Source organism: Sinocyclocheilus anshuiensis, unplaced genomic scaffold (genome assembly GCF_001515605.1).
Source record: "Sinocyclocheilus anshuiensis isolate Anshui unplaced genomic scaffold, SAMN03320099.WGS_v1.1 scaffold322, whole genome shotgun sequence".
Lineage (NCBI taxonomy): Eukaryota > Metazoa > Chordata > Actinopteri > Cypriniformes > Cyprinidae > Sinocyclocheilus > Sinocyclocheilus anshuiensis.
Window position 1 is genome coordinate 1,430,627 of NW_015542366.1, and position 12,267 is coordinate 1,442,893.

General features: G+C 36.8%; 2 protein-coding genes across 2 annotated transcripts in view; one reads left to right on the top strand and one right to left on the bottom strand.

Moving 5' to 3' along the window:
- Positions 1–4,872, top strand: part of LOC107692154 (uncharacterized) — a 6,909-nt gene extending 2,037 nt beyond the window's left edge. Inside the window, exons 5-13 of the mRNA XM_016491103.1 lie at positions 1,173–1,776; positions 1,986–2,110; positions 2,280–2,523; positions 2,675–2,811; positions 2,887–2,977; positions 3,062–3,184; positions 4,366–4,538; positions 4,613–4,705; positions 4,788–4,872. Coding sequence (XP_016346589.1) covers positions 1,173–1,776; positions 1,986–2,110; positions 2,280–2,523; positions 2,675–2,811; positions 2,887–2,977; positions 3,062–3,184; positions 4,366–4,538; positions 4,613–4,705; positions 4,788–4,799 — 1,602 coding nt within the window. The 3' untranslated portion in view covers positions 4,800–4,872. The remainder of the gene's footprint in view (positions 1–1,172; positions 1,777–1,985; positions 2,111–2,279; positions 2,524–2,674; positions 2,812–2,886; positions 2,978–3,061; positions 3,185–4,365; positions 4,539–4,612; positions 4,706–4,787) is intronic.
- Positions 4,873–5,482: 610 nt separating this feature from the next.
- On the bottom strand, positions 5,483–9,437 carry LOC107692186 (zinc finger protein Gfi-1b-like). The gene is made up of 6 exons (XM_016491145.1): positions 9,219–9,437; positions 7,089–7,353; positions 6,702–6,874; positions 6,257–6,373; positions 5,771–5,936; positions 5,483–5,541 (listed from the first exon to the last, which is right to left on the bottom strand). Exons 2-6 carry the CDS (start codon positions 7,300–7,302, stop codon positions 5,483–5,485), a joined length of 729 nt encoding a protein of 242 aa, XP_016346631.1. The 5' UTR covers positions 7,303–7,353; positions 9,219–9,437.
- Positions 9,438–12,267: the final 2,830 nt, after the last annotated feature.

Consider the following 12,267-nt stretch of genomic DNA (forward strand, 5'->3'; position numbering starts at 1 on the left):
AACACAGGACTCATGGTAGCGTTCACCTTTTCTTCTCCGAACAATCGATTTTTCAGATCTCCCAAACAGTCGGAAGGGAGCTTCAACAGAGAAAATAACTTTGCACCAGTCTTCTGCTGTCCAATCCTTGTACTTCCTGCAGAATTTCAGTCTGTCCTTGGAAGTTTTTCTTGGAGAGAAGTGGCTTCTTTGCTGCCCTTCTTGACACCAGGCCGTTGTCCAAAAGTCTTGGCCTCACTGTGCGTGCAGATGCTCTCACACCAACCTGGTTTCATTCCTGAGCAAGCTCTGCACTGCTGGTGACATGATTCCATAGCTGACTCATCAGGAGGAGACGATCCTGGCGCTTGCTGGACACTCTGTCCTGAAGACTTCTTCACTGCAGTTGAACCTCTCTCCTTGAAGTTCTTGATGATCCGGTAAATGGTTCTTTCAGGTGCAATATTCTTTGTAGCAATTTCCTTGTATATGAGGCCATTTTGATGCAAAGCGATGATGGCTGCACGTGTTTTTTTGGAGGTAACCATTGCTAACAAGAACACAGTGATTGTTTTTATCTCCTTTTATAGCAGTCAGTCTGCTCTTACAATCTAATTAGTATGATAATGATTTTACCTGACTAGTACTCATTCACACTTTCACATGTGCTGCTGATATGATAGTCAACTAATGTTAGCTGGTCATTTTGTGTCAGGATCAAAAAACAGCAAAATTGGTTTTTTTGTGAAAAGTTTATTTTTTTGGGCCAATGAAGCTTTTAGCGATTATTTAAATTGCATCTGAGCACTCTACACAATCTAGAAACAATGTGATTGAACACCACAACAGCTTAAGCAGCAAACTTTGCAAAACACAAAATTTGTCACTGCCAAAACTTTTGGCCATGACTGTAAGATACTTTATAATAGAACAATATTATGGGCAGTTACAGCCAACTTGATTGTCTGGAAATATACAACAATCATTGAAACGGTTCATATTCTTCTCAGTTATGTTCTACTGTATCACAGTTCATGGTTGTCACCTCAAATTTGTTTTCATATCTAAACAAATACTAAAGGAACAATTAGTGTCCTCAATGTCACACAAGGTCCATTTTGAAAGTCACTGCTTGCTTTGAGGAGATATGGAGCCATGTTTCAGTTCATGAAGTTTCACTTGTCTTTCTGTAGGAAAAAGAAAACCTCCTCGTTGTGATTTTGGATGGAAAGCAGTTCACCCTCTCTTGTCCCTTTCTTCACCACCTGATTCCCTTTCTTCCTTACCTTCATTCTCATCCATACCATAAATCACTGCCACCTGCTTACATTTATCCCATATATCCCCTTCATCCAGCACCTCTTTTTGATGCTCCTAAACCTTCTGTTCAAACACATCTGTCTCTACCTGTGGATCAAATACCACAAACACATGAAGAGACCGTACCTCAATACCCAATGATACACCCTCCACAATATTCACCGTACCCTGTATCCTGTCCCCCTTATCCTGAGAGATTCTGTTCTCAGTACCCCATGCCATACCATCATCCCCCATATCATCAGCCAGCCATGACCACTGCTTCACAACCAACCATCCAGCCAATGCCATGGACATCATTTCCTCAGCCTACATACAATCCTCTGACCCCTCTGGTTATGCAAAAGACCCCACTCCCCGTGTTTCCTACGATTCCCTCTTCACAACCCCCCAAGATGTCTCCGTCTCTTAATTGCATGAGGAATAAAATAATGGCAACTTTGCCCTCGGCAAGAGCGGACTCCATTAAAGTCAAAGGTGAGCTATAGCAGTAATAATATTTCACAATATTACTTTTTTTTTTTTTTTGCCTTTTTTTGAGGAGATATGAAGCCGTTCTTTAAGCATAAGGGACTTATTTCAAAAATATAAACAATCTTAATTTTTCCGGTAGTGTAGTTTATTTGCACATATACGAATCAAAACTTTTGTTGTTTTTTGCTCTTCTGTGGTGGTAATATTTGAAGATACGGAGACAAATACCTGGATCTCCATTGCATCTGTCCCAGCAGCCTGTAATTACACACTCCACTCCAGAGGTGGCAGTGTTGTGCTCTCTTCACCACTGCCTTCCTGCCACACAAAAAAAATGGTGAGCCCTCAGGGTGGAAAATTCAGCACGTTCCAATATGTTATTGAATAAGTCAGTTATTGAATTAAAATAGAATAATAAACCTTAATTCAAAATTGGAATTTAGTTTGTTTATCATGTATGACTCACTCTTACTGCTTTTGTTTCTTTTCTCTTTTTACCTCTTCAGTCCTCCACAGTGATCTCTCTGTCTGTCAGGTTCTGGGATCTCTCTCAACTGCGATACCGAACCCTACAGCTTCAGTGTCAGTATATTGAAGATATAGATACACAACCATTACACCAAATCATACCTCACCTTACAACCAAACCCACAGCCACTCAACCACCCTCTAAATTTGAAGTGTTGTGTTCTAGCCAACACATGAGTGTAAAACTGCCACCTGGACCAACATCTAGCCTCTTTGTAAAGGGTGAGTTTGAGGTCTGTTCAGACAGCATACTCTGTGTTTTATCATTTCCCATGACAATGAGGCAATTATAGGTTGTAGTGAGGGAATGTGACATCTGTAAAATATTTTAATATCTTATATATAATAATAAAATTGGACACTTTTTTTATAGCCCCTTCCAATGGGATAAAAACAGAAGCTGTTCCTATTTTGGAGGCCCCAAGTCATTGTGGGTACTCTGTAAAAAGGGGTCAAGATGGTACCATCAACATCCTCCTGCCTTACTCTTCCTGTCACATGACTCAGAAGGTCTGTGATGTCATTTGTTGTTATGCAAGATGTATTGCTACTCTGGTTTCATGAATATTTGTTTCTGTTAATCAGGATGGGCTGTACAGAATTATATTAAAATATCAGACACCGAAAGGGCTCATAGTTGAGTCATTGCTGTCGTGTCAGAATTTGTTCAGTCAAGGTACAGTATGAATCTTTCTTATGAGTGGGTTCAAACATTGTGACTTTCTAAAAACTTTTTAAAAACTGCATTTTTATTGTGTAGAGTGTAACGTTGCACCTGATCAGCAGTTGGTCTGTGGATCTGGGGCGTTATCGTCATCAGAGTGCCATGACAGAGGCTGCTGCTATTCTACAGACACCCAATCATGTTATTACCCCATGGACGGTGAGCTGGACAATATTAAATTCAAACAGAAACATAAACCTTAATTCAAAATTTATTGTTTAGTATTTAACAATAAATCTCAAAGTAGTTATCCAAGTATGCTTACGATTATAAAGAAAATTTGGCAACACTTAAAACTTTTATATATAATGCATTATGAAGGTATTCATAATGTACTTTAATTAGCGGTGTAATATTACATGTATTCGCCCCGAACCGTCATGCTATGGACGTCACGGTTCGGTTCATGCAGTCAGACGACCAATACAGTCATAGACGATAAAACCAGAAGGGGGCGCACGCAGTAAGAAACGAAGAACCGCCTGCTTGTTTTAAATCAGCAATTTGGGAAAGTTTCAGGTTCTAGAGTTGCTGCTGCATTGCAATCATTTCCCAAAATGTAATTTGTGTGGAATTTTTATGAAGTCTGTAAAGAGGAGAAAATACTGTACCAGGCAGATAAAGTTCGCAATGCTCGAAATCTAAGACGACGATTATGTGGGATTCTATATGTATTTCTCAGGGGAAGTGACCATCTTCAGAAATGTTTCGATGGTATTTTCTTTTCCTCTTACCTCCATATAATGCCTATCAAAGTAGTGTTTATAAGCCAGCTGCTTTGTTAGCAGCAATAACCAAGGAAACTCTATATTATTTCTCTGTTATTATATATTATATTACTCTGTTATTATTCATGAGGTCATAGATTGCATTATAAGGTACAATAAAATGCATAATATATATTTTTATAATTCATTATATAGAGAGGCTACAAGTAAAGAATTACCTATTTTTTTCAGTAGTTTTGAAAAGCGGCTGATACTTTTTTTTTTTTTTGCAAAAACTTTAAACCACAAATAATAAACCTTAAATCAAAATGTAATCATATTACTTGTATATGGTAAGAAGGCAAATTACAATTACAAAAAGTGGCTTTATATGTCAATATATTGTTGCCTGTAGTAGCATTGGGACTCAAAAGGCATGAAAAATACTTTTTTTTTTTTTTTACACTTAAAAAAAAATTATTAATATACAAAACATGTTAAACTGATAGCTGTATTTTCTTAATTGTACAACTTTGTATTTGTTTGTGTAAAGTTTGCCTTTCAAAAAATATTTCTCTGAATCAAACTAAGAACATGTTCAAGAAACATGTGTATTTTGTGTATCCCAATCAGAATGCACAGTGGATCGGCATTTTGTTTTCTCGATTCACTCATCCGCCGCGGATCCACCCCTATCCCTCGCCAGCCTCGTCACAGCTGGCGACAACCCTTGCACACCCCAAAAAGTTACTGCTGACTGGGCCCTCTTCAAGATTCCTCTGGATGAATGTGGGGTGCGCAGATATGTGAGTAGGTTCATCGCAATAAGGTATGTATCTGAGAGCATGTGTGCGTGCAAGTCTAACTGAACAGTCTCCAGGAGGTGGGTAAAACGGTCATCTACATGGTGGAGATCCTGAATAGAGTGCAGCCCCTCAGTCTAAGTTACGGCACCATCACTAGAGAGTCGCCTGTAAGGTACACATGAAAGTAGTTACACTGATACACAAAGAGCCAAGCAACATGCTGAGACTCCATGTTCCCTGCTGTCCCAGACTACTGGTTGAGTGTCGGTATTTACCTGGATCTGTGATAAGTGTGGGTTATCTGGTGAAAAGCCCCTCCCTCGGACCTTCTATCAAAGCTCAGGGGGTGTTTGGAGTTCAGCTCAGGATCGCAAAAGGTTTAAAACATTTTCTTCATATAAACCCTAGCTGAGTCTTCTCTTACATTTCATGTAATTTCAACAAGAATTTGTTGAAAAATATAAACCATTTTTCCAAGTGAAATGTTACCATGTTCAAGAAAATCTAGGCATTTGGTGACTTTTGCAACCAAAAAAGTGATTTATAAGATTTTGTGCATTAACTACAGCCTCTTTTCATTCAGACGAGCACTACATTGATTTCTACCCACAATACCACCAGCCCCTGCGTATGCTTCTGGGAAAACCCCTTTACCTGGAAGTGCGTCTGCTAAACCCTCCGGACCCCACTGCTATGCTGCTGGTGCATTACTGTGTTGCATATCCACGCTCTGCACAATCTGCCTGGATCCTTATTTATGATGGGTATAAGATGTTGTTTTAATTAAAACAGCATGAAAGCACTGACGTTTTTAGCAGTTTTATGGGAACAAGCTGAAAATGTAAATGTTGCTTTAGCCCAAAAAAATCCTCGATTAGCCTGTTTTATATATGGAATACCGTCACTTTTCAAGTTAATGCATCCTTGCTTTTTTTTTTTTTTTTTTATTTGGAGCTCTGACTGAAGGCTTTACCACACACTTTACAAACATGTGGCTTCTCTCCTGCACGAAATATAAAATTAGCCTTGTCAAAGGGGGAGCAATGAAAACATGCACTCAATATCTGGGAAATGAAAAGCGCTATACTTTGAATAGAATGCTGGTCGGAACATATTACTGCCGATTGTGGTGATTTTCTATGGTTTTGATAATGGACAAATACTTTCCCCTCCGTTTCATATATTCTAATGATTCAATCCTATTCAAAGCTTCAAATCGAAGTTAGTCTCACCGGTGTGTATGAAGGTGTGTTTCTTCATGTCGGATTTCTGGTGGAATCTCTTGCCACAGTACTGGCAGGGATATGGCCGTGTGTCCGAGTGGATCAGGAGGTGGGTGGACAGAGTGGATGAGCGTTTGAATACCTTCCCACATTCCTTACACTCAAATGTTCGTTCCTGAAATTTAAAAACTAATTTATAGTTGAACAAAAATCAGCATACAAAAATGACAATGTTTAATAAGCAAGATTTTATACTGTATATATAGATATACTTTATTCATAACAAATTATAGCTTATAAAAAAGGTAGAAACGCTTACTAAACCTACTAAATATGAGAAACAAAGTTGGAACTGGCAGAGATAAAGGAAAACGAGAGAACAATGTACACTGACTAAACCACTTACTAAGGCTGCAGTTACACTATTCAGCATCAGAGGGAGACATAACCTTTTATCGTGAAGACACAAATAACATCGCAAATTAACGGTCCTACCTTTATCCTACATGGCATCGCAGGGTCCTTGCTGTCACAGAATACCAGAGACCGTCCATGATGACTACCATGCGATCTGTACACGTGAGACTCCAGGCGAGCAAGAGATGAGAAAACCTAATGGAAAAATTACAAACAGAACTGTTCAAAGAACGACTCAGGAAATGAAAAGTTTTTCCCGTCATAGAAAGGCTTGAGGCCAAAATAAAGCGAAATACAGGCAAAGTGCTACTCAAGGAAAACGTCTTGTCTTGTGTTTCTTGGTGAGCGGCTGGTCAAGTAGGCCTAGTGGATTTGTATTTGAACAACAACAACAAAAAAAGTCTTCCAAAAATGGCCTGAAGAAAGTTTACTTCAGTGTTTCATTTGTTTTAGTGTGTTACATAAGAATATAACATTGTCTTTTGAGTTTTTTTGGGGGGGCGGGGACACAAAAAGGGCATACCTTGCCACACAAGCTGCAATGTTTTGGGCCCAAATCCCTCCGAGGACTCATCAGAGAACATTCCAGTGAACTGTCCCTGCTGTTGAGCCCTTGTATGTCTGCTATGTCTCTAGAGTTGACAGGTAACCAGTGCCCTGGAGACGGAGGAGGGCCGTACCGGAAACCGGCTGGATCTGCAGAAACCCAGTGAAGAATAAGTATTAAACACATGAGAAGATCTGAACATTTCAACACACATTTAATGCTGCAAAAGCAAAGATGTGTAGTTTTTTTGCCCATGGCTATACAAAAGTTTGTGAAGTTTTTTGCCCATGGCTACACAAAAAATAAAAAGGGATCCCCAACACTACCTCATGCATTGAAAATAATTTTTGTTGATTAACGCACCTGTTTTCCAGTCATTATTGAGACTGCTGTGTGTACTGTTTTGCTGCATGATTGGAGAATATGGTTGTATCTCTTGGCCTGATTCCTCTGGCAGTGTAGCCACTTTTATGGGGACAGACCAACCAACCAGGCCTATATAGGGCACGTCAGCGATGGGAAGAGAGGAACGAAAACCTCCCTTCCTGCTCTTTTTCACCAGAAATGAACGAGGCATAATGAAAAAAGAAAGCTAGAACCAGCGACAGGTATGATCGTCCTGCAGGACCTAAAATGGAGAGAGGAAAATATGACAACCATATATACAGGGACATGATGCATATTAAATCGCAGCATGATATATGTATTGATTTAAGTCAAGTCAAGTCAAGTCAAGTCTGCTTTATTGTCAATTCTTCCACATGTACAGCACATACACACAGAGAATTGAAATTGCGTTACTCTCAGATCCTTGGTGCATACAGATAACACTAACAGTAGAACATAAATACAGATAGATACAGTTTTAAATATAAAATACAACTATACAATTATACAAATAAGGTATTTAAATGAGAATTGAATGTTGTGCACTAGTAACCAAATTTTAATTTATGCTTATAATTCAAAATAAATTTCAGTAGGGGAAGCACAGATTCTCTTAAGTCTAAAATAATTTTTCCTATATATCTGCTCTGATTCAGCATCAGTGACTCCAAATTTTGCAGCCTTTGTGAGAGCAAAAATGCATTTCCCAAATAAAAGGATAAAGCTTTTTATTTATTTTTTTGATAATAAATGAAATACGAACTCAGGATACTAAACGGAAATGTGTTCTCATCTTGCAAGTCAGAGATTCTCAGAGCAAGTTCATGGCAGCGTATTCCTGTTGAAACACTAAAATCCCCATTATCACTTTATGAAATGAATTAGATATTACTTTGAGTTTCAGTCGAGATGAACTGTATCCAAATATGAATGTAAAAATTTCTATAGCACCTGCTATGTTATATCTACTCTGTTTTATGATGTCATGTTATAAATAGGTCTATGTTTAAAAAAAATAGATTTAGATTTAAATATTGTGGCAATTTCCAAAATAAATTACTTTAATGACAATATCTGGTGTACAGAAAATTATATATTTAACTGCATAATAAAAAATGTCAATATATTAAGTGAAGGTCTGTGTAACGCAATGTAGTGCTTTTAAATAAGAGTTCATTAAATGCTCAACGCACTACTTAAGTGAAATTTAAACTGATGATTGTTTCAGTAAATCTTGGTTGTATTGATTATCCTTCAACATTTAGTCATGAGACTGATGAAATACTAATATATGAAATTCAAAATATTAACTCTATAAATCTTAAACTTTCGTGTTTAATGGGGCAAAAGCAGACTATACTTAAAACAAATATTGAATTTGTATAAAGTTTGAAAAATAAAAAGCAAATCTAGCCGTTACTTCAAAGAATGAACGAATTGAGACTACAGTAGTGTCTTCAACTAGATTTTTCATCTATTTTTGTTTTACCACAGACAGAAAATCTTAGGGTGACATCTTACGTTGTTGATAAAAAAATAATATATATTTTCAAACCACAGATGTATTAAATGTACAATTTTGTGCAACATTTTGTACAATTTTCTGGAATGGCAAGTACAATGAGTGCTATATTTAAAAAAAAATCCCAAAAAATGTCTTTACAATTTGTGTGATTACTTCAAATGATAATTTTTTAATTTCTCCAGACCCATTTGTGATCTTGTTGATAGTAAGTGAATGTGGAAAGAGGATCTTCAGGGTGAAGACTTTGATATTACATAATGTTAAAAAATGTTTCATAAATATCTGACAGTGTGTGTGTAGGGACACAAAACGTATCATAAAAAAAGTATATTTAATCACTTCCTTCAGGATTGTTTCAAAGATCCATATTTTATTTGTAGGTGTAATATATAATTTAATCTATATTAAGTATTTAGTTACATGCTGTGAGGACTGGTGGTTTTAGGGGTATTAAGTGAAAATCACATGGTAAAACCTAAACCTATTTTCAAAACTAATGGCAGTTAACTGATTTGTATCGGTTCACTGCCACTAGTTCTATACGAACTTATCAATTTTTTTAATAAATTGCTAGAACTTACCAGTAAATGCGTCCAGGGACGGCCAATAGTTTCACGAGGTGTTTCTATAATAAAATGCACAGTAAATGCAGTATAATTCTGACTGCCGAGCTACGCTGTCGTGTCTCTGTCACTAGCAGTAATAAATCACTGAGGACAGGTGCGCGTTCCTTAAAGCGCAGCAAAACTGAAACTTCGGTAACGCGCGCTCACAGCACCGGCCGACCACAGACGCGTCAGTTTCCGCCGCGCGCTCTGACTCGAGCTGTTACAAACCAGACTTATGCTAACCGTAACTGCTGCTGCAGTGCGAAGGAAAACTATCAGCAAAATAAATCAGGGTGGTCTAATCGAAAACACAGCCTTTTCTGTTGGGTATAGGCTACATCTGAAGCACTTATTTCGTTTAGCTGTGGATGTGACTAATGAAAACCACTGTGGTGATTTGAAGTTCTCATTGCTAAAATGGCTGCAGTAGTCATTCTTTGCCAATGTAAACCATAGGTAGGCCTTACTGTGATATGGTTTTGAAGGTGTGATTATGACACATCATTCTAACTCAGATTTGCTTTTGTCCCTGAAGGTATTAATTAAACAGTCACAGACCCCAATGCAGACAGATGAAGAAGGGAGAAAGAGAAGGAAAAGTGATGAGACTGTAGAAAGACTGATGAACGTGGTGAGTGTGGTTGTGACTTTGAGGTGCAACAAGACTTAGCTCTTTTGCCCATGCCTTAAAACCATATAAATAACTGACATTAAGTCCTCACATTTAGGCCAACCAACATGACATTTACACTGTAGGAATGACAAATAGGATGAAAAGCTCAGTTTGGTTTGTCTAAAAGCTGCAGTTTGCAGGTTTATAGGTGTAGCAAGAAATTTGTATCAAATGGTAAGCACCATTCTGAGTTTTAAAAAACAACTTTTTCCACTTTAACACATCTAGAAATTTGAGATGAGAAATGAAGAAATGAAAATTCTGTCATTATTTACTCACCCTAAAGATTGAAGAATGTGGGAAACCAAACACATGCTGGTCCCTGCACTGACATCCATAGTATGGAAAAAATACGGAAGACAATGGGTACCAGCAACTGTTTGGTTACCCAATTTCTTCAGAATATCTTCTTTTGTGTTCAACAGAAGAAAAAAAAATTCATACAGGTTTGGAAGAACTTGAGGGTGAGCAAATGATGACAGAATTTTCGTTTTTGGGTGAACTATCCCTTTAAATTTGATTTATTCAATAAGAAACAAGTTAATAAACATAACAAGGTCACAAGACCAGCTGAATTTCTAACCAAAAACAATTACTTTTTCATGATGCTACATCCATGCAGTGCTTCGAAGGAACAATTTTATCAAAATGAACATTCTGTCATCATTTACTTACCATCTGTACGACTTTAGTAGTTCTGTAAAACACAAAATAAGATATTTTGAAACATGTCTCAGTGTTTTTTGTCCATACAATGAAAGTCAACGGGCTCCAATGTTGTTAGGACTCCAAAACATCTTCTGTTACACTCTGGTGGTTCTTCAGTCATTTTAGACTGAAAACTTGTACATTTTGATTTTCAATATTTAGGTATGTTTTTATATATACATACTGGGTTGCTATATATTATTTTCTAATATTTCTGTTATTTTATATAGACATAAATGCTGCATAATGTTTCTAATACCATGAATATTGTCTGTGAATATTGTCTAGTAGGCCTACCATTCACCATTTTATTACCATTTTCATTTAGCAGACGCTTTTATCCAAAGTGACTTACAAATTAGGACAATAGAAGCAAACAAAACTAACAAAAGAGCAATAATATGTAAGTGCTGTGACAAGTCTCGGTTAGTCTAATGCAGTAAACGTTAAGGTTTTTACATTTTTTATAATAGATAAAAAGAAAACAAGTAGATAAAATAGAAATAGAATAGAGAACAATAGTATTAGAGGGTCAGTTTTTTTATAATAAATAAAAAGAAATCAAGTAGATAGTATAGAAAAGGAATAGAGAATGCTAGTGTTAGAGGGTCATTTTTTTTTTAAATAAAAAGAAAACAAATAGTCAGAATAGAAATAGAATAGAGAGTGCTAGTGTTAAAGGGTCAAGGGTAGATGGAAGAGATGTGTTTTTAGCAGTTTCTTGAAGAAGGACATTCCACCAGGAGGGAATAGTTAAAGTAACACTCCACTATTTTTGAAAATAGGCTCGTTTTCCAACTCCCCTAGTGAAAGTGATTTTGTGCCTCTTTGAGATGGCACTACAATGTGCCGTTCACTTGCAGAACGCAAGCTTCTAGAGGGCACATACTGTATATGTCTGAAGTAGTGAATTTAGGTAAATTTTTCTAAATGAGGTAAATTTTTCTTTAAAATATTAAAGAATAAATATTATTGAAATAAAATACAGTCCACTAATTTTTTTTAAGTTACATGTATAGTCTTAGGCCTGTTTTGACCAACAAGGTGAGTAAAATGTTTGAAGAATTTTTGAATTTTCATCCCTTTAAAATATAAAAGTCTTTAATGCAAAATAATACCTACATGACACCAACATTTTAACTTTGCAAATGTTGTATAGGATAAATGTTTATTCATTTTTTAAATATATTTTTATCTTCAAATACAGAACACTGGATCATCATTTGATAACATTGCTATTTATATATCTTTAGTACTGTCATTCTTAATAACACAGCAGTAAAACTGTAGGAGAGAGAGGATGTGGTCTGATGGGTGTAATGCGGAGACTACTGGACATTTACAGACTGTGGAGGTAAGGCAGCTGTTGGAGCACTAGAGGAGGTGACGTCACATCAGCCTCTGTGTTATGACCTCATGCCCTCACTGGCCATTTTTTTTAACATGACTACACCTGAAAGCGTAATGTGATGTGTATGAAATATTGACCTCCGCTTTTTGGGTTGCTGTTTTGATACACACAGTGTTTGAGATAGCAGTCAAACTATATTTGAATGAAAACACTGAATACAGTAGCACATTTTCTGTATGCTTGTAACACTTGAGTGACATTACATGCGCTATATACACATATTATTTTCC